The 26,878-nt window shown below is 38.2% G+C and overlaps 4 protein-coding genes across 6 annotated transcripts; 2 read left to right on the top strand and 2 right to left on the bottom strand.

The window, feature by feature from the left end:
* Positions 1–3,334: 3,334 nt before the first annotated feature.
* On the top strand, positions 3,335–8,424 carry LOC103952812. Of its 3 annotated transcripts, none has more exons than XM_048590504.1 (4): positions 3,335–3,701; positions 3,855–4,056; positions 4,496–4,521; positions 4,612–8,424. In XM_048590504.1, exons 2-4 carry the CDS (start codon positions 3,936–3,938, stop codon positions 8,050–8,052), a joined length of 3,588 nt encoding a protein of 1,195 aa, XP_048446461.1. In that variant the 5' UTR covers positions 3,335–3,701; positions 3,855–3,935; the 3' UTR covers positions 8,053–8,424. The 3 variants fall into 3 exon arrangements, with proteins under 3 accessions (XP_048446461.1, XP_048446462.1, XP_048446460.1); XM_048590505.1 differs by having other exon boundaries at positions 4,496–6,021; positions 6,124–8,424; XM_048590503.1 differs by having other exon boundaries at positions 4,496–8,424.
* Positions 8,425–8,523: 99 nt separating this feature from the next.
* On the bottom strand, positions 8,524–12,878 carry LOC103952813 (uncharacterized aarF domain-containing protein kinase At5g05200, chloroplastic). Its single transcript, XM_009364500.3, is given in 11 exon segments — positions 8,524–8,873; positions 9,000–9,116; positions 9,442–9,620; positions 9,989–10,086; positions 10,190–10,455; positions 10,707–10,862; positions 10,949–11,137; positions 11,290–11,403; positions 11,639–11,700; positions 11,703–11,780; positions 12,319–12,878. Coding segments are annotated over 11 exon segments (1,662 nt in total). The 5' UTR covers positions 12,542–12,878; the 3' UTR covers positions 8,524–8,693.
* A 458-nt stretch (positions 12,879–13,336) lies between these two features.
* On the bottom strand, positions 13,337–14,909 carry LOC103952814 (probable RNA-binding protein EIF1AD). Its single transcript, XM_009364501.2, has 4 exons — positions 14,752–14,909; positions 14,424–14,499; positions 14,209–14,335; positions 13,337–13,747 (listed from the first exon to the last, which is right to left on the bottom strand). Exons 1-4 carry the CDS (start codon positions 14,863–14,865, stop codon positions 13,555–13,557), a joined length of 510 nt encoding a protein of 169 aa, XP_009362776.2. The 5' UTR covers positions 14,866–14,909; the 3' UTR covers positions 13,337–13,554.
* A 566-nt stretch (positions 14,910–15,475) lies between these two features.
* On the top strand, positions 15,476–25,092 carry LOC103952815 (E3 ubiquitin-protein ligase SHPRH). The gene is given in 20 exon segments (XM_048590488.1): positions 15,476–16,745; positions 16,847–17,053; positions 17,174–17,235; positions 17,784–18,249; positions 18,531–18,730; positions 19,178–19,458; positions 19,752–19,992; positions 20,106–20,275; positions 20,347–20,922; positions 21,155–21,321; positions 21,502–21,718; positions 21,817–22,011; positions 22,155–22,232; positions 22,234–22,272; positions 22,480–22,722; positions 22,933–23,137; positions 23,558–23,763; positions 23,931–24,082; positions 24,177–24,438; positions 24,562–25,092. Coding segments are annotated over 20 exon segments (5,070 nt in total). The 5' UTR covers positions 15,476–15,930; the 3' UTR covers positions 24,850–25,092.
* The last annotated feature ends 1,786 nt before the right edge of the window (positions 25,093–26,878 follow it).

The raw sequence follows: 26,878 nt of genomic DNA, 5'->3' as shown, positions 1-26,878 counted from the left end.
AATTCTCACATGAGTGATTGTATGCGGTTGATGAGTTGTGATTATAAATACACAGACTCGCTATAGTAACATCATGAACAACTATGATGACATTGCTCGATTTTGTGAACTCTACCCATCAATGATCTACAATATAGATGACCATGCTAGCATGAGAAAATCAAGAGATTTTTTAATGTGACTGGAACACGGAGTGGTACATCACGTATCATCATATCAATGGTAGAATATGTGTGCTAAAAAGTTAATAACTTAAAAAATACAATTTATCACCACTTTAAAAAAAAAATTACTCGGTGTATCACCCATATTCCTATCATAATAAAAAATTTCTCAAAAAAATTCCAAATAGGACAGCCTAACCACGTCCTCGGTGAGATAACTCTCACAAACAAGCAAGACTGCTTGCATTCTTCCACCAAACCAGACAATTCCCCCACCCCATCCAACACCTACACCCGCTTCGTACACTTAGTAGAGCTACAATGCATATGACGTGGTCACAAATTAGAGTTTTTCATGCTAGCATTGCTCAATTTAGTGAGCCCCTATAAAACTTAGGAAAACTTATTTCACCTCACATGGCCTCCAATTGCACAGGAGACTTCAATCTGTTTGTTTGGTGGATGTAGGAACTAAAAAAAGGTAAAAACATGCGGACATTTCAATAATTATGTCTGAGTGTTGAGATGCTATAAAAAGCGGTAAAAGCTAATGAGTTCTCATAGGCCAATCCATTATCCCATACGTTTTGTTTATTGGCATTCGAGTGTAAATTTATGAGTGTGTCGGAAAAACGGTCTAATACATTAAATGTACTAATACAATTAGTTAGAACTTGAAAAATAAAAAAATTTCAACCAATTGTACCAAAAGAAATATTAAGAAGATTCTCTAATACGTAGTGACCTTGTATAGACTATGGACTATATGTCACATCATGTTTTGTGTACAATGTTTTATAATATTGATATAAAAATTGACTGTTAAATAGTAAGGTAGCAGAGAGTTCATAGAGAGTCTCACTTTAAGAAAGTCTTCTTAGCATTTATCTTATACTAATTACACTTAATGTACTTGATCGTGTTCTAGTACATTAAAATATCTTTCCAAATTGTTTTTTGGGTTACCAAGAAGGACAACAAGGCATGCAAATGCAAAGCAAAATACTTGGGAACACAAACAAGAATAAAACAGGAATAAGAGAACAACGGAGAAATGTTTGATAAATAAAATGACTTATGTAGGGGTTGAAATGTCAGTCAAGTCCCCGCATGGAAACATTCATGCGCGTCAGGACGTCGAAATCAAGTCGTCACATGGAGAAATGCTGAAACCTTCTTTCCCTTGTGAATGCAAAGCCATGTTTCGAAGCACGAGCGGCCGCGTCTTTTTCCAAGAGGTACCCTTGCTTAGAGGAAATCTTTGGTTTTATACTTGAGATTCATCAACTCACTTATAATTGCGCTCAAACGCTAACTAATTAATAAGTTAATACGACATTAACTACTTAATTGAATTCGTTCCACAATTTAATATCAAGATCAAAGTCATTCATCCTTTAGGTATTCACTAGAAAAATCTTTCTTACAAAATTTCACTCAAATAAAACATCGTTAAGTCATTGAAAATTTGACAAACGTTTCATTGATTATTTAGTACTTTGTGTTTGTCTATTTGTGGTCATAATTAGATTGTTAAACACTTTTTAATTTAAGGTCACCAATATGATTGGTTTAAATCGTCATAAATATTGTGAAATGTGCTTATACCTGTAAAAAAAAAAATATTGCATTAACTTACTAACTAGTAAGCATTTTTCCTACTAATCACATATCTATTATATCGTTTATACATTCAACAATATATATCCCAACTTCCGCTTACTATTGTAATTGTAATTAACCTAATAATTTTTATTTTTTTCATTTTGCATAAAAATGGATTAGCTGGTGGCATAGTTTGAGGCATTTCAATCACCCCATAAGCACTATCATGTGATTCACTAACGCTAAAAATCATACTCAGAACAAACCGTGTAAAATACAAGCTTGAAATTCGCACCAATCATTGAATTACCTCGTAGTGGTTAATTAACCTAATATTTTGATTTGACTTGGTTTATGTGTTGATCCCCTATTGTCAAAATTTGGACCCACCCAAAAAACGTACCTACTCTCCTCTCCTATAGTGCCAGACTTACGAATGCATGTATGAGAGACAGCACGTACACTTCCAGAAGTTTTGACTTTGCAACCCTTTCTCTGTTTTTTCTGGGATTCTTAGTAGCCAATGCGGATTTTAGAAAACTGAAAACTCCCCTGGCATTTCCCATCAAAAACCCAGAAACAGGATTTGGAGGAGGCTGAGTGGCCGAGGAAGTTGACTTTGACCTAGAGACATTGGAGTTTAGTAAAATAACAAAAATACCTACTTATAACGGTCGTGCCAGCAAGGGAAAGAGTAGTTGGCTATTATGGCCAACTGGTAACCACCAAAAGCGAAGGACTCAAATTAAAAGGCTATAGAACCACGACAAGTAGTCTAGTTCAAAATTGCGGACATCAATTTTCTAAAGAAAATAATTAAAGGTCTTGGGTTTGATATTTTGTAAGTTGCGAATCTGCTTGATTGTAATCACGTCTAAGGAGCAATTCTCAACTAATTATCTGAATTCAAAATAGATGAATAATCATGATTGGTTGTTAGTTGTTCTCCTTTTAAAAAAAATAAAAAATTAAATGGCTATAATATTTTGCTTTACATTGATTGATTTGAATTATGAGGGGGAAGGGAGTTAGTATAAAAGGGCCTACCTACGCTCTATAACGTTGCCCTAGCATTTTTGAATTGATAACATAAATTATTTGTCTCACAAAATCACTCTATGATTAGTTGAGATATCGTCACTTTAGAAACTTGTATCCGTCTGAGAATCATGTTATCCATGCTCCCACTCACAGCCAAACCGATTGTTTTGTGCTTGGTTGGTTAAAGTGGGATGGTGATGGATACTCTCATGTAATCAAGGACGCCGCGTATCAACAATGTTAAATAGTTATTGTACTTTTTGAACACGTGACAAATATTTATTGGTCAAGTAACTCCACTTAAACTGTATTTTAATTTCAAAAGAGAATCTTTGATAAATTACAGGGTTCTCACTAGTTTTGTCTACAAATATAACAATAACTTAGTTTTCTGCCTAAACACAAGAATTTCTCGTAACTTTGACATTTCAATTCCCTATTTTAATCTCAGAGTTAGCAATAGGATGACACGTCAACAGTGACGCTTTAAATATGGTCGGCGGAGACATAATTCATCTCTCTCTCTCTCTTCTCTCTAAGTCTTTGAGCTTGGCCGTGTTTCTGACGGTAAGCCGTGGTCTGAACAGATAGAAGCTTCTTTGCCACGGAAAAAAAGACCAATTCCAAATCCTCCATCATCAAATTCCTCTGTTTGGAAATCAAAGACTTACACTTTTCCACACTCCCAAAGACTTTGAGGAGCTTTGCCATTAGTTATTTATTTATTTTTTTCAACATTTTTGCCAAATAACTCCCTTTGCCTTTGCCTTCTTCACCCATTTCTCGAAAACCAAACACCCCAACAAATCCATTGCCTCTCTCTCTCTCTCTCTCTCTCTCTCTCTCTCTCTCTCTCGGATCTCTCTGAAGTTTCACTTCTGTTTCGTTCAGGTACCGCTTCCTTAATTTCTTCAAATTCTGGTTCAGAATTTCCTGTTTTTATGTTTTTTTGTCGTTCTTCTTGTTATTTCATGGATCTAATTTTGTTTTTTTGGAGAGTTAGTTTTTGTTCTGATGCCAGAAACATGTTTTGATTGCATTCAGATGGTGTTTGGAGTTCAATAAGTTCAAAGTTCGAGACTTTTTTGTTGGAACTGTAAGCCCTTTTGTTTGTGCTGGACAAAGATGTCTCCTGAATTGACAACAAAAGTTCGACTGGTTCGATGTCCGAAATGCCGGCTGCTTCTTGCGGAGTTGCCCGAAATTCCGGTCTACAAGTGTGGCGGATGTGGCGTCACTCTCCAAGGTATTAAATCAAATCATCCCACTAATTTAATTTGCTATCCACTTTCTTGTCTAATTCATTTCTCACTGTAAACAATGCCATACTACTGAGGTTTTCTGCGATATTTTAATTGATAACGCGATAATCTGTTCTAAACTACTACAGTTTATGGGCTGGGGGATTCAAACTTGGGTGCAGGGCCTGGCCAACTGGCCTGACCCTGTAAGCGAGATTTTCTGCAGGATTAAGATAAAAAAAATTCTGAATTGCTAATAGATTAAAAGACTTAGTTGTGTTCTTGGATTGCTTAATTTGTTTAGTATATGAAATTGCATGTTCTGTCTGTTGATTCACGTTCTGAGTAATTGAGCTCCTCCTTTTTTCATCTGTGGCGTTTTATAGATTTGGATTTTTGGTTTATGATTCGGATTAGTTTCCTAAACTATCCTTCTGAATGCAGCGAAAAGTCGAATAAATGGATTGAAAAGCAAGAGCGCTAGCGTAAATGACACTGAGGCAGCTCAGAGGATTCGTTTGGATCATGGTTCGGAAGATAAAAAATCCAGAAGCTCAGGTTGCAATGCAACTCTTCCTGAATCTGGAGAATGCTCTTCAGACCAAGACAATGAGAGGGATCAGAGTAAGTCTTCCGAAGGCAACGAGTCTAGCACCTCAAGTACTCCTAAGGCTGCTTATCCTGAATCAGGAAATTGCTTTTCGAAACAAAACAACGAGAAGAATGAAGACAAGCCTTCCGAAGAACAGAAATCTAGCATCTCAAGTCAGAATGCAGCTCTTCCATACCAAAACAATGAGAGGCATGAGAGTAAATCTTCAGAAGGCAACGAATCTATCAGCTCAAGTACTCGTACAGTTACTTTTGTTGACTCAGAAAAAAGCTTTTCGGACCAAAACAACGAGAAGAGAAAAGATGCGGCTTTCGAGGACAAAGAGTCTAGCATCTCAACTCATAATGCAAGTCTCTCGAACCCAGGAGAGTCCCTTTCAGACCAAAACAATGAGAAGAGTGAAGATAAGTCTTCCGAAGACAAAGAATTGAGCTCTTCAAGTAATAATGCAAGTCTTTTGATGTCAGGAGAATCCTCTTCAGACCAAAACAATGAGAGGGGCCAGAGTAAATCTTCGGAAGGTTATGAATCTAGCAGCCTAAGTCCTGAGGCTACTTTTCCAGGAGAATGTTTATCGGACAACCAAAACAATGAGAAGGATCAGATTAAGTCTTCAGAAGGCAACAGATTTAGCAGTTCAAGTCCAAAAGCTACTTATCTTGACTTGGGAGAATGTCTACCGGACCAAAACAACGAAAGCAATATGGTTGAGTCTTCAGAAGGCAACAAGTTTAGCAGCTCAAGTCCTGAGGCAACTTTTCCTGACTCGGGAAAATGCTTCTCAGAACAAGACAATAACAAGAGTGAAATCAAGTCTTCTGAATACCAAGAATTTGGCAGCTCAAGTCATGGGGCTACTCTTCAAGATTCAGGAGAGTGCACTTCAGATCAAACCAGTATGAAGGATCCTGATAAGTCTTCTGAAAATTGTGGTCGTGAACAAGTTGGAGATATAAACTTACCAAATGAAGACCAATATAATCAGAGTGATCGAAATGATTCTCGTGATTTTGATAGTGAGCAACTTGAAGTTTCCAGTGAATTTTGTTCATCGACTGAGTTTGCAAGTGATGAAGTTAAGGAGACATTACCAAAAACACAAAAAGGTGCAGAAGTATTAACAAATGATGGGAGCTCACCTTTAGGAGAAACAAATGTGGAGGTAGACATCAACAAGGAGATTGATTCTGATTTCCAGAACTCAAATACTGTAAATCCAGGAGATGCGAGGGGAAGTAGTTCAATTGTTACTGCTCATACAGCCGTACGGGAAAGCATTTCATCGGATTCCTTTGAATCTTCTCCTAATGGACGACAGGAGGAACCTCAGAATAGTGTTCCCAATGGCTTTGATCATGTAAGGTCTCCTGATGCATTTGAAAATATAGTTACTGCTCATATGCCGGAAAAGGAAAGCGTTTCATTGGATTCCCTGACATCTTCTCCTAATGGACAACAGGTGGAACCTCAGAACAGTGTTCCCATTGGCTTTGATCACGTAAGGTCTCCTGATGCATTTGAAAAGAGAGTTACTGTTCATATGCCGGCAAGGGAAAGCGTTTCATTGGATTCCCTGACATCTTCTCCTGATGGACAACTGGAGGAACCTCAGAATAGTGCTTTTTCCAATGGCTTTGATCATGTAAGGTCTCCTGATGTATTTGAAAATACGGAGTTCTTCCCCAGCATTGATCGTAGCGGTGCACCAAGAGATCTGTCAAAGTCCCCAGCAAATAGAAGTCATCATGCTTATGATGCCAGTGTTTCTTCTTATGATGGCATGGATGATCAGTACCTCAACCGAACTGCACGTTCAAATATTTTTCATTCTGAAGAACGAACCAGATGGGATAAATTCATGGCAAGTAGCATGATGAATAAAGATTCAGGATTGCAACATCAACCAAGGGATCCCTGGTCAAATTTGCCCATGAAGAATGATCGTGCCATGAGATACAGAAAGCGGGATCAAGATGCATCACTGCCGCCTAGAAGACAAGGTCATCCAAGCAGAGATTGGAACAGATTGCAAAGTGATGAATCTATGTATAGGATGGCTTTCCCTCGAAGAGTTTCCCAAGGTGGATACGAAAATGGAGGCCCTACAAGTCAACTCCATAATGAGTACCAGCACAATTCAGGCTACCAATCATCTGAAATGTCTGTGGAGGCTGAACAGGACAAGATGACACTATTGAGAATGGTTTATGAACTGCAGGATCAAGTTAACAGTTTGAATGGAAAGGCGAGTGGAAGGGTTGCCGGAGGAGCCACTTGGAAGGAGAAGAACATGCCCCAGTACCGTAGCTATGAGGCATTCGAGAAGGAACTCTATCATGATCCAAACTATCAGAGGTATCCGAGAAGACACAGGCCAGGCAGCCTCTATCCCCCCCAGCACCACCGCAAAAACATGCGCATACCTTTCTCGAGTCAGGCAACAACCAGCAGGCACCAACCTGATTCTTCATATTTGCATTATGGCCCCCAAGACTGGCAGTGCTCAGCACCATTGTCTCAACCCGTTCGTTGCAGCAACAACAGGTTATGTAGGGTTCACCCTGGTCACAGTTGCTGGACATCCTATGACAAGTCTCGTCCTTCAACTCCTGAACGGTATATGGGAACTCCTGAACGGTATATGGGATCTGATTCTCCTCTTTGGGGCCATGAAACAATGTCTGATGATCTGAGGCACCAAAGGCATGATGCGAAGAAGCTTTACAGAGAGACACAACGTTTGGCTAAACGACATTTCCGCCCCATAGCAGGTGGAGCCCCAATCATAACTTGTTACAACTGCTCAGAACTGCTGCAGATACCTGCAGATTTTCTCCTTTTCAAAAGGAGATACCATAGACTTCGATGTGGGGCTTGTTCGGAGGTGCTCAAGTTTTCGCTCCAAAAGAGAGCTCATATTGTCCCCTACGAACAGAATGCTATAGCCCCTCTGAGTGAAGTTGGCGACTATAATGCTGCCGCTAATGGCAGTAACTTGGCTCACCATGCGGATCCTGTTTCATGCTCTGATGATTATGGTTATGGACCCTCTTACTACCATAGTTACTCTTCTGACGGTGATCCTGGAGCTTTTGCACCCTCCAACTCTCCCCAAGGTGATTCAGAGGACCAAAATATGTCACATAATTCATTGGATCCAATGAGAGAGAGGAAGAAGCTTGCTTTGAGAGAGCCTCAGAACAAAGATAAGAATCCAATTGTAACATTTGTGTCAGCAAGACCGTCGTTATCCTCAGAAATCGAAGAGCTGCCAGCAAAGTCGAGTTCACCACTTCATCGACTCATGGGCTACGCTTCGCCAAGCCTAGTGATTAGAGGGTCTGGAACATCTCGGACAGGGAGAAGCTCATACCCATTGCACAGATAACTTTGAACCCAAGTAACTAACAGATTCCTCAGAGTATGATTATATGAAGCTCCCGAGGGTTTTCCTCAAACGGAAGAGCTTCTTCGTCTCACTCACCGGACCCTGAAGCATTGCAATGTTGGATAAAGTGGATAGAGCCCTGACGGAAGCAAAGGTTTCCCGGAAGTGATTCGACGACAGACACTGCTTTGTTTTTGCCATATCTACATGTTAGGACTTGGAATTTTTTCGCGAAAGGACTTCCCTTTCGTTCTTTCTGATATAGTATCCCACAAGTGAGTATATGTTATATGTAGAAATCAAGCTTTCGATTGTTGTGTGTATGTACATGTTTACCAGACTACTATTTGATTTATTTGTTCATATGCAACATATCCTTTGCAATTTGACAAAAAAAATAACACATCTAGTGCAATTATATGGTTCCTTGTTTGCTTCTAGTAGCAGTTATCAAAGAGGAGAAGGATCCCATATGATCAATTCCTACGTAAAACCATACATGCTTTGCTTTCGTAAAGTATTAGATTACAATCTGTTTCTTGTTCTCGACATTGTTTCTATTGAATGTAACCCCGAATGCAGGAGTACTTTTTATTTATATTTACACAACTTACCAGAAGCTGCATCTGCACTTCCTAGGTTCATCTGAAATCGTTCCTGTAGTTGGTTCTCCGATTAGAAGCGATGGAAATCCTTTGGTCTTGGAGCATATTCAAGTCCGGGGCCAACAAACGGGTGTACCGGTCAAAATACAAAAGCTGCTTCAGGAGAAGTGCAAACTCTCGAGGAAATTTCAATCCATATGATTCACTAACCCGAATCTGAAATAAGAGCATGCAAGCAGCTCATGACATCGGAACAATTAGTTAAAAAAATGATGGCATATGCTGCGGTAGTACCGATATATAATGCTGGCATGTAAACCTAAAAGGGAGTCAACGGCTTACCACATCGAGAAAAAGTGCATTCATTTGTCTCTCATCAACAACTAGATTTGCTGAGACAGCGGTTGCATTTGTAGATGGCTCCCTGGCAGTTGCTATGACTACTTCTGTATCCAAATCCTGCACATGAGGAATTGTTAGAAGGAATGTGATTGCTATCAATAAGCTTGTTTCAGATTCAAACAAACAGCTATGCCACTTCCGTTCTATATTCTAAATTCGGTATTTTCTAGCTATGGCACAGCACAGCTCTTTTAGGCAGCATTCTTTTCTGCAATGGAATATTTACAGGCAAGGAAAAAAAAAGTTATCTTTTGGCTGCACCGTTCTGCGAAACATTATTTCCCCTCAGCTCCAAAATTGTCCCAGGAGAAGTGCAGACCAAAAAGATAACCCTATTTGGAAAGCAAAACACAATTACCAAACTCATGAGTTTAATGCTTGCCTTTATTGACGAGAACATCTTTTCCAAGTCACTTGCAAAAGCCTTAACATCAACATTTGTGCCTGTAGCACCCATTTCAATCAGTGCGGATGCCATTGATTCATATTCTTCAGTTGCAATTGACGCCAGAAAGATTTCCATGGCACCTCATGTTTTTGGAGATATACGGCCAACGATTCCTGTAAATTTAAGTCAAACGCAAGAATGATTTCACATAACTGAAAGGCAACAAACCAAAAAAATAACGTCAATAACATTTGAACGGTGGACAAATACAGAGTACTTCTAAAACTATCAAGCAAATGGTAGGTACTGCATATTGGGACTATGCACGGTTGTTAAAGAACAGACAATTACCAAGTCCACAAAGATATACATTATACACTGACAAAAAAAAATATCGATATCTTTACTCGATCCTTTTTTCTGCACAGTAGATAAAGTATAAACCTTAAGTCATATTTGTGGAGATTGTATAAACAACTGAAACATTGAAAGAAACCGACGACAATCACAACTATAAGTACAGCAATGAGTACAATTATACCAAAATCAAGAAACCCAATGCGGCCATCACGCAGCAACCAAAGATTGCCTGCATGCACATCTGCATGGAAGCTTTCACAGGCAAGCAAACTGCCAAACCTACAGAGACATTTCATACCAAACGACGAGGTAAAAATTTGACAAATAAATGAACACAAAAACTACAAGCACATGAATGGTGGATAAAATATTCTAGTCCTACAACACATTAAGGGCAGTTATGAGACTGGTCTCCGGATTAGAGACAAAGGAACTTATACTGTTCAAGTCAGTAAGAGGAATTCCATACAGCCTCTCCATTGTTAAAATTCGTTTGCTGCTGCATTGGTGATACATTTTTGGAGCCGTAGCCTGCCTTGTGAGTCCCATAGCTTCTAAATATCTCCTAAAGGACTCAACGTTTGCAGCCTCCTTGTAGAAATCAACTTCTTCAAGCATGGACTCCCGTATATCTTGCACAATACCAACCTACTGAAACGATGAACAGATTACAATGGAAACTTCTATCTTCCATCATTTTCCAACATATGAACCAAAGATGCTGACATCATCCCAAAGATGTTATGCTTTCGGAGAATATAACTTGTAAGTTGTAACTGAAGAAACTAGCAGTGTAAATTATTTCTAAGAGTATGAAAATATTTACTATGCTTATACCTGTCATCCAATATAAGTGTTAAAGTCATTTGTTGCATATGCAGAAATTTATGTGCACATACCAATGAAGCGCGGTTTATATCAGGATTCAAGAATTCCAAAATGCAGACAACAACGTAGATAAAATTGAGATCGGCAACCAACATATCTTCTATTCCAGGTTTCAAGATCTTTATTAATACATCTTCTTCGGAGCCTCTTAGCCTTGCACCATGAACCTAAACAAAATACATCACAATTCTTATTCCTAAGCTTAGCGAATGGTTTGAGGAACATGAGAAATTTGATAGGAAGAGAAAAGAACTTGTGCTATCGAGGCCGAAGCGAGTGGGGTTGGGTCGACATAGTCATAAACGCTTTCAATTGGTCTCCCCAATTACTGATGCAAGATTGCTTGAATCTCCGCAAAGGGTACTGCAGGAGTTCTGTCAAAGCAGTTCTGAAATTCTTCGACATATTCTGATGGGAACAATGTTGGAGCAGATGCAATGAACTACCATTTGTAAGTAGCATAGCATAGTGATTGTGTACGTTGAATGAACAAAGATAGAAAAGTAAAATAATAATCTTTTGCTAATTTACAATGGATATAATGAATAAAGTTATGGAGTGGCGATCAATAAACAAGAATACAACAAGAGTTACCTGACCCAACTTAACGTAGGTCACCCCCATGCGCTCAAACATTTTCCTCAAATAAAGGGGGGACAGCAATCCAAGCTGCAGTTGGGTTGGTAATCCAGCAGATGAGTTTGCTGACTACAAACAAAAGGAAGGGTCATTTACAAGTATGCTCTTGAAGAGTTTGCTTATTCAGATAAAAGGGTCAGTATTAATGAATGCCTAGGTGTTAACAGAACACTCAACTGAGTGAAGTCTTAATCCCAAGTTATTGGACTTGGCTATATAAACGCATTTTTCCATTGAGCCGTTTCAAGAACTATACCAATTGACAATTGAACAAGGTGAAAGCCAAGCAAGCAGTTCCTGTTACCTTTGATACATCGGCAAGCCACTCCCCACCAACCCCAATAAACGCCTGAATACCTTGGACATCCTAAGAGCGCCATGTGGACCTGTGCTTACTGATGTTTGGAGAATGTCCTCCACCAGTTTAGGCAAGTCTTCAAACCTATCTGGTAACAGCATGAAATTTCAGCTTCAGCTTAAAACCTCAAACGAATAGAGTGATCAAGAAAGAAAAGAATTCAAGCCTAAAGAACACAGATGCTCATGACAAGGTCTAAATAAAGGCGTAAATCAAAGTTTCCTTCCCATTCTGAGAGGTGATGCAATTAATTGATAACTGCATGCCAAACAGAGGAGTTGTACTTCTACTTCAACAGTTTTTACACCTAAGTTTCACTTCTGCATGTCCATGAAAAGGCAACAGCCAATCACTCACTCAAAGAAGTGAAAAAATGAACATCTTTCGAGGTACCCATCAAGCAAAACACTGAGAAGTTCGCAACTTCATGATTCAAAATATCAATGTGACCAGAGTATAACCATTACCAGAAGTATAATCTACTATTCATGTTCATATAGGTAACAAATAAATTATTAGAAAAAAAAAAGCCCATAAATCAAATAAAGATTTAAGCTTGAGATAAACCCAGAATCCAAAATGCAAACCCAAAATCCAAAAGTTACCGGGAGAGAGAAATTAAGCACCTTGAAGGCGGGAGGAGTAAAGATCCTGAGTTTGTGAGTAACGGGCAAAGAGAGTGAAACCCTTTGAGTTTGAGCTGCAAATGAGCTGCTTCAATGATTTTAACGAACCCCAACTACCAATAATCGACGACGACGTGGAGCTTAGAATCATCTGACGGCGGTGATGATGGTGCAGTGACGGCAAACGACCGCCTCTCACGGCTGAGACCATCGCCACAGCCATCTCTTCACTTCCACAACAACGAAAATATTAAAATTTCAGGAAGTGAAATCGGAGCTTGGCATTTGGAAACCTTCACGACGTGGTTCTGACAATTGCTCTTCGTCTCTGTCAGCTTGCGAGTGTCCGCTAACTACTATCTCCGTCTCAGTCCCTCCGTCATCGCTGAGAGAGAAAAAAAGAACAAGAAAAATCCTTTGCATTTCTGTGTAACGTTAAACGAGTTGTAAGTGAAAGGGAGGACGCCACGTGGCTAGGCTGTTCCCTGTTGGCGCCATTCTGAGACCTCCTCTTACCCTCCGTTAGATTTCTCTCCAGTCCGGAACTGCTTCAATTTTTGTTAAAGTGCAATTTGTCTCCGAGACACAGTGGTTAAAAACAAAGAAATTTTAATGAAATACTTTCGATACTGTTTATTTTTAACGAAAACCATATTTTTATCTTTATATGATAATATTCACTACATCTTTATTTATCATTTTTCATTAAAACTAAAATTTTTTTGAACTTTTCATTAGTTTTCTTTAAAAAACAAAGGTCGTATACAATTACACGGGCAAAAAAATTGATATGGGCATTTTACCATTTTTCTTAGCTAGAACGTTCTGCAATGACTAAATGTAAATTATTCATCTTTTGTCGATAGTTGTAAATAAAAATGTATATATTTACATGATTACATCTCTGGGAGATGTGAAAGTGTTTGAGATGCTCATATCAAAACCGATAAATGTAACTAAATTACTTAGGACTCATTGTTTTGAAAAATACGAAAAAATGCGAAATTGGATACTCGAATGATACGACACCGAGGCCTAAAGTCCAGTTCCAAAATTTCAATCATAAAAGTTAGGACATTCTGTGTATTGTATTGGAATACAAGATTACATACATAGTCAACCCAACAAAAATTCTGGACTAAAATTTGAACTGTTATCCTCACTTCAGGTGATTCATCTACATCCACTGCAGAACTACTCAAAAATCACTTTCTGAACTCAAAGTCCTAATCTGACTTATGTTGAATCGGAATCCGATTCTGTATCCGATTTCCAGTCAGCTGGTTTATTCCTGTTTGTATTGGCCTCTAGTGGAGGAAGTCCATCATCATCGCTTGAGTCGTCGAGCTCATTGTCTTCTTTTTGGGAGGTGTCTCCCTGCAAATTTCCATCGCATCCGTCTGAAACTTCGGATTTGAAGAGTTCTGGCCTGAAATTGGGCGGCAAAAGCAAATATAAGGAACAAAAGATCACTAAAAACAACACTGAGAATCTTATGATCACATAAACACCTTAAAGGGTTAAACAAGAAGTGCCACAAAGGCTACAGATTTTACCCACACTTCCACGAGCAACCTTTTCCATCCCTCAATACAATTATGTGCAATGCGCAAAACTACGGTGGCTTGTGGATTACTATTTTATAAGAACAAAACTTTTTGACATTTTCAGCTTTCTCAAGTTGTGATACAATGCTGAATCAGTATACACTTAACCATAAAAAGAGAAAGTCAGAGCAAACATTGAGTTTGTTCGCGGGACATTTCAAAGTTCAATATGAAGTAGCCGAAACATAAAAAGGTCATCGCACTATTAAATGTGTAAGCAACACAAGCTGCCCTTTTGTTGAGATAGTGACAAATAATCTTAGCATGGGAAGAGAATACACACCAGTCTGGCAATTTCTTCAGCACTCGTACTTGTTCGTAAAATAGAACTTGCGAAACAATGCATGCCACCTTGCTGCCAGATTCAAGAACCTTCTCCTTCCCACTTGCATCAACCACAACATAACTCCCTGCCAATCGAAAATCGACTCAAAATTTCGCCTTTTGGCTACATTTGCTAGAATACGTTGAAATGAGATACGTATATAGGAAACCAACCTCGTTTAATCCACATGCTCTTTGAAAACTTGGCCGGAAACAGCGCCAAAGATTTCTCTCCCTTTGCATCCATTACCTTAAACAATTACAGCAGAATCAGAAGCAAGTTCAGCAATTCTAAACACATTATGCAATCCAAGCTCACATTTTTGTTTTGTTACAGCATCTGAATCTAAAAACTAGCCCAAACCCACATCATTTTTTTACAAATTGATCGATAACCACTACTGCATTTTCACAAAGAGAACGATTTGGGATTTAGGGTTTTAAAAGGGTTTTTATTTCCGGGCCAAAAACCCTAAAATTGAATTGGAATAGAAGCGCCCACCTCGATGAGATTCGAGCCGCGGAGAGAGAGCACCTGCATTACAGAGTGACCATCTTCGAGCGTAAAGCTCTGTTGCTCCACTGCCCTCTTCAGATTCTTCCTTCCTCCTTTCATTTGGGGACTCAAATTAAAAACCCTAGTAATTGATCAAGACTCGGCCTTTAAACCCTATTTCCTAAAATTGTACCGAAACGGCGCCGTTCGGGGTAAAAGATATGACGTAACTAACTGCAATGTATTTACGGAGCGAAATTGGATGACCTTTTGTAACTATCCTAACCGACTTTATCTGGATTCAATAAATGGCTGTAACCCAAGAAAATATAACGGGCCAATCAAAATGCTAGAAACTGTAGAAAAACCGAGAGGCCGTTGACTTGGCCGTGAAGTTACGTGAGTTTAAAAAAAAAAAAAAAAAAAAAAACTAATAAAAAGCCTTTAAAAACTTTAATTTTAATAAAATAAATAAATAAAAGTATAAGAAAATAGTACTAGAAAAGATAAAAGTATAATTTTTTGTTAAAAATAAACAGTTGTATTTGATTAAAACTCTTTTTTTTTTTAACAGGGGCACAAGATAATACGCAAAAAGTCGAATACAAAGTGTGCGCCTTGCCGAGTCGCAATTCGCGCGTGAGCTCAGTGTACGCGGGAGGAGGGAGAGAGAGACTCCACGCCTCTCTTGAATCCACTGCTCACACAAACAAGAAGTTATCAGGTTCGAAATTCTCCATAAATTCTTGTGTTTTTGTTCGATTTTTAATTTCCTTTGAATTAATTCGTCGTTTCCGTTTTTGTACTTCCACTTAATTACATTGTTCCAGTGATGAACATATCTGGATAATCAAAGCTCGTTAATTTAATCATATGGGGTTAAAATTCTGTGGCTTTTTGAATTCCTGAATTTCCCAATTGTAATTTGTCAATGCTTCTCGAATTTCAAGGCAAAGCTTTCTCTTTTGTTGGTTAAATTGTGTATTTAATTAGTTTTTAGTTTTTTTTTTTTTTTGGGTGTTTTGTTGTTTAATTTTTGAATGACGAATTGATAATCATGAATCTGGGTAGTGATTACTTTCCACGTTTAGGGCGCATGCCTTATTGAGATTTATGGTTAATGATAATTAAAGTGTGTGCTTTTGAATTCAGAGTGCGTGAATTAGGTTTTTTTTGCTTAGAGTGATGGGTAGAAGGAAGCAAAGGCGGCCGCACCGATCCGGTGGGGTTATATTGGAGAGTCAAAGCAATGCCGATCAGGCAGAATTGGATGGAATCAAGATTTCAAATGGGGAATCAGGAAAGAATGAACTGGATAAAGTTGATGAGCCGTATTTTGTGGAAGTTGATCGGTCTTGTTGGGTTTCGGACGAGCACCTTGATATTGCTGAAGTTGTTTTGACAAATTTGAATTTCGGAGAAGGGTTTTCTGGTGATGGATTGAATGGGGATTTTAATCAGGATGATTACTCATTAAGGTTTCGAGTGTGCAACGTGAATGAGTTTATTGGCCGTATGAAGTTAGGCCATTGGCCTGTATTATCCTCTGCTGATATATCTTTGGAATTCATTAAGAAGTGTCCAACAGAGGATACGGGCGAGTGCTCAGTGATTTTATCGGGGAGTTTTGATGGACCGGATGAAGGTATCTCTGGTCTTGTTCACTTGGCAAGTTTGAGGTTTATGACCCTAAGGCCAGTTCGGTGGGTTGTGTCGATTGATATGTCCACCGTCACGGTTAGGGTGGAGATACTTAAGCGTGCATTTGATGCTTGTCAGTCACTTCTGGACATTACTAGGCAAGTCTGGAAAAAAAGTATGAGGAATGTCATGGGTTGGCTTCATCCAGAAGTAATGACATCAGAGGCTAGGTACAGAGTCAGTAAATCAACAGAAATGGAAATTGATTTGCGTACTGAAAATGGATATGCTAATTCAGACCCTAGTAAACTAGCAAGGTTTGATGTCTCTGGGTTCTATGAAGCCATTAAGCGATCAAAGTGAGTATCACCACTTTTCAATTTTATAGTCTATTTCCAACTTCTGAGGCTATTATGTCTGTCAATCTTTGAGTTTAATTTCTATTATATCTTGTGTACAGAGCAGATGCAATGCTTCAAGCTGACATGCCCGATTTGCTTCCTGAGTTGAAGCCCTATCAGCGCCGTGCAGCTTACTGGATGGTACATAGAGAGAAAGGATATGCAGAAAGTCCGGTCAAAAAGGGGAACAGTCAGTTCATATCACCTTTATGTTTGCCCTTGGAATTTCTTGACACATGTTCAAAAATGTTCTACAACCCATTCAGGTAGTGGGTTTCTCAAATATGTTGGTTTACCTTTTAAGCAAGTTCTTGCGTTCTACATCCTTCTCCTCTTCCATCTCCTCCCTATCTAACGATTACTGCAAATTTGATAATGTATTCCAGTGGAAATGTTTCGTTGCACCCAGAGAATGATTCAGCTTATGTCTCTGGTGGTATTCTTGCTGGTAAATCCACTACTCTACATTTTCTTGCATGTGTTTAGATTTTTTTTTCAGATTTTACAGATGTCGAATTTCGCTTTTGTCCAGAAATCTAGTTTTGCACACTATTGGATGTATTACTGTTAAACAATTGAAGTTAATTCTAAAAACATGAGGGATCAGTGGTATTTAATGATGATATAAATAGAGTAATGCCTTATCAAACAATCAGAATCTGTCACTTCTACATGACAATCTATTGTCATGTGAGCGCCTAGGTTTCTTAAATAGCTTAGTCATAAAGCCCTACCTGAACGAAAAAGCTAGGAATGAAACAAATATCACAAGAAGTTGTTGGAAATTTCCATTTACCAGCTCCTAAAGTTTCTTCTACCACATATTTAGTGAAGTTCTCTATCAACTAGTCTTTGGCCTTTTCAAAATATCTATGGCTGTTTTTGGTAATAGAATGTGTTTTATCTTCTTAAGCATTTTATATCTCATTCTGAAGGGAAGACTGGTGTTCCCCGAATTGCTTTCTGTGTGACGTTTTTCTTTTGTGACGATCACAGATGAGATGGGCATGGGGAAAACTGTTGAACTTCTTGCTTGTATATTTGCGCATCCGAAGTCGGCAGATGAAGACAACATATTTGCTGATTCTGAATCTCAAGCTACCGAAGATCAGAAAATCAATCTTAAAAGATTAAAAAGGGAGCGAGTTGAATGTGTATGTGGAGCTGTGAGTGAAAATATGTCATACACAGGATTATGGGTACAGTGTGACATATGCGATGCATGGCAACATGCAGACTGTGTGGGTTATTCAGCTGATGGAAAATCCATCAAATCCAATGAGGCCTCTCAAAAGCACCTGAAGAGGAAAAATACAACCACTGTAGTTGAAAGAGATGGAAAATATATTTGCCAGCTGTGCTCAGAACTGATACAGGCTACTAACTCTCCTGTGGCTACTGCTGCCACTCTTATAATTTGTCCAGCTTCTATTTTGCTCCAATGGCATTCTGAAATTATACGGTATATTTTATGCCTAGACTATAATTATACGGTATATTTTATGTTAATTTTGTTTTGTTAAACTGTATAAATATTTCGTATGCTATCCTTCAATCTTCTTAGATGACTCATTTTGTGATAAATTGATTCGATTTTGATCGTGTTTATTGCTTAACATGGTGTTTGAGATGTTTCTAAATTATTTATCACCAGATCGTGGATGTTGTAGCTATTACTCACTACATCAAAAAAATTCCATTAATGAAAGATGTAAATCCTACTAACTTATCTTATCACCCCAGTCATACCCGTGCAGGTTCTTTGAAAACATGTATCTATGAAGGTGTGAGGGAGACTTCTTTTTCAAGCGCGTCGGAAATTGATATCAGTGAACTTGTTAGCGCTGACATTGTATTGACAACATATGATGTGCTTAAAGAGGACCTGTCACACGACTCTGATAGGCATGAAGGTGATCGGCGCTTGATGAGATTCATAAAAGGTTCCTTCAAAACTTGTGATGCTCTTGCTTTTGTTTTTTTTTCTTTGCTCAAAAATTGGCTACACTAGTTTGAACTGATTTTTCAAACAATTGGATAAGATCTTTGCCTGATTGCTTGCAAGGATGTTGCATAATTTTGATGTTTTCCCTTACATTAGGATGATTTGTTTGGAATGATACATATTTGGTTTAAAAATAATTTCCCAGTTGCCAGCCACTTATTTTATTAATTGCTGCCCCTCATCATGAACTCTTGAAGCAAATGTACTTAAATGCCATCATGTTCTTGTAAACGATCAGTGTTCAAGTTGTAAAGAATTTGCTTTATTTTCTTGTTTTCTTTCTCCTTTCTTATTAGGGTTTAAGTTTACATATTTCAGTGCTTTACCTTAGAACATCATTGGGTTGATTTAGAAGCGAATTTCTCTTGGACCTGTATTTTTCGAGATGATGACCTGCCATTTTGTTTTAGGTACCCTGTTGTTCCTACCGTTCTGACCAGAATATTCTGGTGGAGAGTTTGTTTGGATGAGGCTCAAATGGTGGAGAATAATGCTGCTGCAGCCACAGAAATGGCTATGCGGTTGTATACTAAGCACCGTTGGTGCATTACAGGGACTCCTATACAACGTAAACTTGATGACTTATATGGACTTCTACGATTTCTCAAAGCATGCCCATTTGATGGTTCTAGGTGGTGGGTTGAAGTTATACGAGATCCATATGAGGTATGAAGTTCAGTGCATCCTTTCGTGTTTCAATTCCAAATCTTTTCAAAAGTTCTAAGATGCCAGATAACTGGAACCATTAGGATAAAATCTAAAGTTTAATGTATAATTTTTAGCCAAGTTGACACTTTGATTCAAGAAAAGACGCCCATTTATCATGAGCGCATCCTTCTATTACTTTATCGACATTTAGGGCTCTAAGTGTTTTCTCATGATTTTCCCAAAGACTTCATTCTTGCTTTCTCCTGCTAGTTTTAGTCACTTCCTTAATTTTTTTAAATTTGCCTTTTCAGAGGAAAGATGTGGCAGCTATGGAATTTGCACATAAATTTTTCAAGAAAATTATGTGGCGATCTTTGAAAGTGCATGTTGCAGATGAGTTGGAGCTTCCTCCTCAGGAGGAGTGCCTCTCTTGGCTCACTTTATCTCCAATAGAAGAACACTTTTACCAAAGGCAACATGAAACTTGTGTGAGTTATGCCCGAGAAGTCATTGACAGTCTGAAAGATGATATTCGGAAAAGAGAAGTCACAGGTTGTTAATGATTATTTTGCAACTTCATTTAAGAGTCATTCTATAAGTAACCCTAAAGTTTGCATGTGAAGATGCAACTTTAAGGTCTGACATTTTTCATGCTTTCTGTCCAGGATGCTTAGCATCTAATGATTCATCAGATCCACTCATCACACACGCAGAGGCAGGAAAGCTTCTGAATACACTGTTGAAGCTTCGCCAAGCCTGCTGCCACCCTCAAGTAGGAAGCTTTGGGCTTCGTTCTCTGCAACAGTCGCCCATGACTATGGAGGAAATACTAATGGTGTGTTTCTGTACTTTATTACTAAAATTTTGTGATTGATTCTTTTTGTTTTATGGGATCTTGTTCTATAGGTTCTTGTAGGTAAAACAAAGGTAGAAGGAGAGGAAGCGCTTAGGAGGTCAGTCGTCGCTCTCAATGGGCTTGCCGGGATAGCTATACTCGAACAAAACTTCACCCAAGCTCTATCCTTGTACAAGGAAGCGCTGGATTTAGCTGAAGAGCACAATGAGGATTTCCGCCTGGACCCTTTGTTGAGTATCCACATTTATCATAATCTTGCTGAAATCCTCCCTTCGGCAACAAACTGCTGCCCTTCAAAAGAACAGCTTCCTGGGAGCTCTAGGGAAATGGCCTCCAAGATACAGGGCATTGAAACTTGTGATCAACATGTAGCGAAGAGGCAAAAACTTTGTGGGAAAGAAGAAATCGCCAATGATGCCGGTAACTCACTGGAAGGTACATCTGAATTATCAGATAATGTTCCTACTGCTCACCAAGAATGCGATAATGGGGCCCAGCCATCATGTAGTTCTTTCAGTGATGCATCTTTGAGAATAGCCTGTGACAATATTAAACAGAAGTACTTGTCTGTATTCAGTTTAAAGCTATCCATGGCTCAACAAGAGTTTAACAAGTCTTACACACAGGTATTTTTCGCAACTGCTTCCATGTAGCACTTTATGATCCTCTATATAGGATTGTCTAGACAATCACACTTTGTATGCTAAATAATCGATGGTAGTTCATTTTAGTTCTCTTTCTTTTTTATGGTTTTGAGCAGGCTAAAAAAGTTCATGTATATTTTTTCCATATGTTGTTCTTTTCCGATCATCGCTTTGTTCTCTTTATATGTTAACATTTATATAAACTCTTTTGAAGGTTTGCAATGCAATCAGCGACAGAAAAGATCTAAGTACTGTTTGGTGGTTGGAAGCCCTTCTTCATGCTGAAAAGAGCATAGACCTCTCTAGGGATTTGATGAGAAAGATTGAAGAGGCCCTTGTAGGAACTCTAAACAATGGGAAGTCATCGAGAATTGCCTCTCGGTAAGTAAACATTTGGTCCTCTGCATCACATCTACTGCAGGGTCATATATTTGACTTTTTGCACTGTTTGTCTCTTCACCAGTATCTCAAGAATGTTGCTTGTGGCTTTCAATTTCAAGTAAACCGAATCTAGCTGTCTATATTGTGTGGATTCTGATTAGTTGTGTCCCTTTGATATAGTTTCCGAAGCATAAGTGGCCTGAAGTATCATGTGCAGACTGGTTTGGACCAATTAGCAGCATCTAGGAAGGCGTTGCTTGATCGACTTTTAGAAATTGATCAGACGATGGAGAAGCCAAAGGAGGAGGATATTCACCGCGTGAGAAACTGTCGAAATTGCAAGGGTTGTGATGATGGTCCTTTGTGTGTTCTCTGTGAACTAGATGAATTGTTTCGGGTTTGTTACTCTTCTTCTTCTTTTTTTTTTAATCCTGTTGATTTGCAGTATGGCTTAACATGTAGCATAGTTTTTACAATTTATGATTTCTTTACTAGGACTATGAAGCAAGGCTCTTTCGTAGTGAAAAAGTAGGCGGAGGGACAGCTACATGTGCTGAAGAGGCTGTGGCTTTGCAGAAGAAGAACTCTGAACTTAATCGTTTTTATCAGAATTTGTCACAGCCAAATAAAGATTCAACATCATCCAATTCTAATAAAGAGTCAAAGAAGAGAGATGCAGGAAAAGTTGTGGTCAGTCCCTTTATCTCACTATTAGTTTCATTCTTAAAAGGTGCTAAAATGCGGCCATCTTTCAGTTTATACTTTAAATGTGACTGAAACTAAGGTAGATGGAGCTTCTATAACTTGTCCTGTTTATCATATTCGGATGATAGGTTTCAAAAGCTCCATCTGAATTAGAGGTTGTTCTTGGAGTTATAAGAAATCATTGCAAGGCCCAATTAGGGAGGGACAGGTACATCAGAAGCCACAAAGCACCTCCACGTTCTTGAGGTATGTCCTGTATTGTAGTATTCTTTCAGCAGCAACTATTTGACTGCAGCTCTGAAACTAAGAACTCCTGTAGTTAATGGATCATAGAACGGAGCCTACTCGTGCTAAACTTTTGTTTTCTTTCTTTGGGATACTAATTGTCCCGCTAATAGTATTCCCGTTGGGCATTCGCAAAATATGATCCTTTTTCTTTCTTACCTGGTTTAGGGCATGCGCAAGGAGTATCCCCATGCAAGATCCTTGGCAATAGCCCAAGCTCAAATTCTACAAGCTTATGATGAGCTTAACATGGCAACCTCAAGATTGCGCCTGGCAGAAGATGAGGATGATAAAGCTCTTGATGCTTTAAGTGAAGAAGAATTACCTTCAGCTAGCGTCCTATATACTAGTGACAAGTTCACATCCTTGAATTCGTTGTCTGTTATAAAAGGGAAACTTCGTTATTTAAAGGTAGAAGCAAAAGTCCATTTTAATCATTCAGATTTAGATTTTCTTTTCTTGGGCGCAGAATTGTGTGCCCTTTGGTGGTATGCTTTGCTCACTGACCTTTCTACTTATTCTGTGTTGAAACTTAAACTACGAAAAACAGAATGTCTTTGTTGTTGTCTTTGTTGTTGCTACTGTCAGGAGTCGATACTAACTCTCTTTTATTGTTCCCAGGGTCTGGTACAAGCTAAACAAAAGGTGCCGTTGCAAAGTCCAAATCCTTCCTCGGTAGCTGAAGGGCCAGCCACTATTCCAACATCCACAGAACAGAAAAATGTATGCATACCTACAGGCGATAAAGAAACATGCCCGGTTTGTCAAGATCCATTAACCATTCGGAAGATGGTTTTTCCGTGTGGGCATCTTACATGCTGTAAATGTAAGTATTCACCGTACCATCTCCATGATAAAACCATTGCCTCAAGAAATAGGAGACATACTTCTATTATTTTGTTACCAAAAAAAAAATGAAATATGGACTATGGCCACGAAAGACCTAGAATGCTAGTCTGTATCTCTCAAAATCTTCAGTCTTCTGCTAAATCTACGAGAGCCTTCCTTGGTTCACCAAAAATGTGATTCGGCAGACTAGAACTGTAGCTATTGGGAAACCTTACGTGAGTCATCAGCGGCAACCTTCTATCTATGTCTCCATCTTGCTAATTGCCTTTTGTCCTACTTTTGCTATTATTATTATTTTTTTTTTTTTTTTTTTTCTTGGTGTGTCTCTTCCTTGATAATTCGTTATGTTCTCTTAAATAACTGTCATTTAATTCGAGTTCACAACCGTTCCTGCTAGGTTTATTTGCAATTACTGAACGGAATAACAAGGTTCAAGATAAGTGGGTAAAATGCCCAACATGTCGACAACATACTGATGTTGGAAACATTGCTTATGCCGACGATGGACAGAGTGAAACTAGTACATCTTCTGTGCTTCATACAACTGAAAGTCGTGAAATGTCTGAAGCATCTGTTATGGTGCAAGGTTCATATGGAACAAAGGTACGTGTTCTACTGTCCTCAATTTTGTAGATGTGGTTCCCTGACCAAACAAATAAGAACTCTAGCATACCACTTCCTCATTTTCCGCTGACCCTTACCATTTTATTAGTGCAGTTTGTGTCAGCAAGTTTAGATTAATGTTCATTTTTGGGGGTGTATTTGTGCAGATTGAAGCAGTGACGAGAAGAATCCTGTGGATAAAGTCTACGGATCCAGAGGCTAAAGTTCTTGTTTTCTCAAGCTGGCATGATGTGCTCGACGTATTGGAGCATGCCTTCACTGCTAATGACATTACGCATGTTCGGATGAAAGGAGGAAGGTAAGTTGCCATTATCGAATTCAGAGCAGATAAAATATACTGAAGTTCGAATTGCTTCTCCATTTTTCTTAATATGGCTGCTGTGTAAGTGCAGGAAATCACAAGTTGCCATTAGCGAATTTAAAGGCGAAAAGATAAGTGCAAGAGGAAATCACAAGATACGTGGGCAGAAAGAGCAAAGATCTTTCCAAGTGTTACTGCTCTTGATTCAACATGGAGCTAACGGCCTCAATCTTCTGGAAGCGAAGCATGTTATTCTTGTCGAGCCGCTTCTCAATCCAGCAGTAGAAGCACAGGCAATCAGCCGGGTCCACCGAATTGGACAGAAAAGCAAAACCATAGCTCATCGTTTCATAGTACGTGCATCTCCCTTTCCGATACTTCTGTGTTTCATAGAATAACATGTTTTCATGATTCACGAACACAATCATCTCTGCATTTTCGATATTTAATCACGCTTATCCATCTTGTGGGGTTAGGTTAAAGACACGGTCGAAGAGAGTATATATAAACTCAACAAAAGCCGGAACAGCACTGCGTTCATCGGGAACACGAAGAATCAAGATCAGCCTATCTTCACATTAAAAGACATTGAATCCTTATTCGCAACAGTGCCACCCCCAGCACCAGAAACTCAGGAAAAGGCAACTGAAGTTCCCGACGAGAACCCAACGGAAAGTTTACGGCATTTGCCACCTTCTGTGGCTGCTGCCATAGCAGCTGAGAAGAGACATAAGGAGCAGCATGCATCTTCTTTGCGACCATAACTTAGCAGCTCAAGTTAGCAGCAATTTCGTAGAAACACATGGCAACTCAAGATAAAATATATTTTGTTAGGCTATTAACCATGTTTTTTTTTTTTTTTTTTTAATTAGGATTTTAGTTTCGAAACTATTATTTTTCTTGTATATATTGAATCCTTCATTATTTATTGCTATTTTTTTGGATGTCTGTGATGTTAACGGCACACATGCTAGTCAATAAATAATAAAATCTCTCTCTCTGTAGTATTCTTTTGGTCTAAGAGTTGATTTGCGGCTGGTACTAGTTGCATGGAAATATCAGAAAAATTAAAGAAAAATATGGAAATTGAAGGTGAAGTCTAATAAACTTCATTAGATATTGGAAAAATTCTTAAATTTCTGCTAAAATTGATAGATTTGTTGATATTTTTGATATACCGGTTAAATATCGACAAATTGTCATTTGATATTCTTCAAAGTTGTATTTTAAATGTCCACGTGTTTTAGCAAATTTTCATTATTTTCATCGAAGACAACCAATATTGATCTCAATATATCCATCAATATTTTTACAAACTTGCACATTGATGTTTCTACCAGTACCTATACTTTAAACACTGACTAGGTTTATTGCCACCGAAGTCTTAGTTCAGCCCTCATATAACGAGCTCAAAACTAAATTATTATTGTTCCGTACGATTTAGTCCAAACTTTTAATGAGCTCAAAACTAAATTATTGTCAATCCATACAACTTAGTCCAAACTTTTATCCCGAAAAAAATAAATTGATTTGTCAAGACGGAAGAAGTCGTATTGGGTAGGTTTTATCAGCATCTCCATATTCTTCATGGGAACTGTGACAGGGTATGGAAGATATCGGAAGATACAAAACGGTGTGTTTGACCCGTCTCTTTGTATGGTTTGCAGTAATTTGGCTCCTACCTATTCACACCACAAGGCTAATTTCCAAACAAAACGTAAAGACAACAGGCTTCTGTTCAAATTTGAAGTGTCAAAGCAAAGAGTTCAAAACTTGGAAGCTGGACAAAGAAATAGCAGGAAAAAGAGGGGCGATATTTGAAGTGTCAAAGCAAAGAGTTCAAAACTTGGAAGTTGGACAAAGAAATAGCAGGAAAAAGAGGGGCGATATTTTATCTGATTAGGGTTTCGTTGATGAGTCCCTTTCTTTTATGGTAGGAGAGACTTAAAAGCATCAGTTTCTTTCTTTTTGAGTATTGAGTTTCTTTCGTTAGCTAAAATATCAACACAAGAATCATTTTACTTTCGATCTTTATTCAGTTAAATCCATGTAGAATTCATAATTGTTTGAAAACCGTAATCAAATAGCTAAAATAAGAGATTATATTAAATTAGGTTGCTCATTGTGTGGCCTAACCGAACTTTCCTTTCTCGTTTAGTGTAAAAATATTGATTTACTAAAAAAATAAGGGATCATACCAATTAGGGGGCTAGTTGATCCAAGTTTGTTTATTTATCTTCAGTTTCTTATTCAAGTGGTTTTTGAGATTGGGATAACTCCTCATTTTGTTCCATGAGATTTGAAATCATTATAAGTGGTTTTTGACTTTATCCAACAGCAATCATTTTGGTCTTCCGTGAAAAATTCTGTTAAATAATAACTAAAATGACAAAAATACGCTCAATTTAATAAATAATTATTCAAATAATTTGATAAAAATTGAGGGTGTTTTTGTCATCTTATTTTTACTTAATGGAGATTTTTACAAAATGATCAAAATAATTGATGGTAGCAAACTCAGAACCATCTCTATCAATTCTAAATCTTAAGAACCAAAATGAAGAATTATGTAAATCTGAATCATCATTTTGAATAAATTACACAATAAATATTATAACTCATTATCATGAGAATTTGAAAATTTTAATTATTAGTCATTGAGTCGTCGTCGTTACTTGTATAATTTGATTTCTATAACGATTCTCGATAAAACATTAAACAGTCGTTCCCTTGAATTGAATGAGGATTCTCTTCAAATCCTCTTATTCTAGTAATTCTCTAATCATGTTCGTT

This window comes from the organism of the source record quoted next, unplaced genomic scaffold (genome assembly GCF_019419815.1).
Source record: "Pyrus x bretschneideri cultivar Hongxiangsu unplaced genomic scaffold, Pyrus_bretschneideri_v1 Contig32, whole genome shotgun sequence".
NCBI lineage: Eukaryota > Viridiplantae > Streptophyta > Magnoliopsida > Rosales > Rosaceae > Pyrus > Pyrus x bretschneideri.
The sequence above is the reverse complement of the archived record's forward strand: the minus strand, read 5'-3'. Positions and strand labels throughout refer to the sequence as shown.

What these genes read in the sequence shown, in the direction of transcription:
- LOC103952814 (XM_009364501.2), bottom strand. Translation starts at nt 14,865, where the DNA reads ATGAAAGGAGGAAGGAAGAATCTGAAGAGGGCAGTGGAGCAACAGAGC. An exon ending in GAGCATGTGGATTAAACGAG is followed by an intron (nt 14,336 to 14,423) that starts GTTGGTTTCCTA and finishes TTCGATTGGCAG; the next exon opens with GGAGTTATGTTGTGGTTGAT. An exon ending in CTGAAGAAATTGCCAGACTG is followed by an intron (nt 13,748 to 14,208) that starts GTGTGTATTCTC and finishes GCCCAATTTCAG; the next exon opens with GCCAGAACTCTTCAAATCCG.
- LOC103952812 (XM_048590503.1), top strand. Translation starts at nt 3,936, where the DNA reads ATGTCTCCTGAATTGACAACAAAAGTTCGACTGGTTCGATGTCCGAAA. An exon ending in ATGTGGCGTCACTCTCCAAG is followed by an intron (nt 4,057 to 4,495) that starts GTATTAAATCAA and finishes TTCTGAATGCAG; the next exon opens with CGAAAAGTCGAATAAATGGA.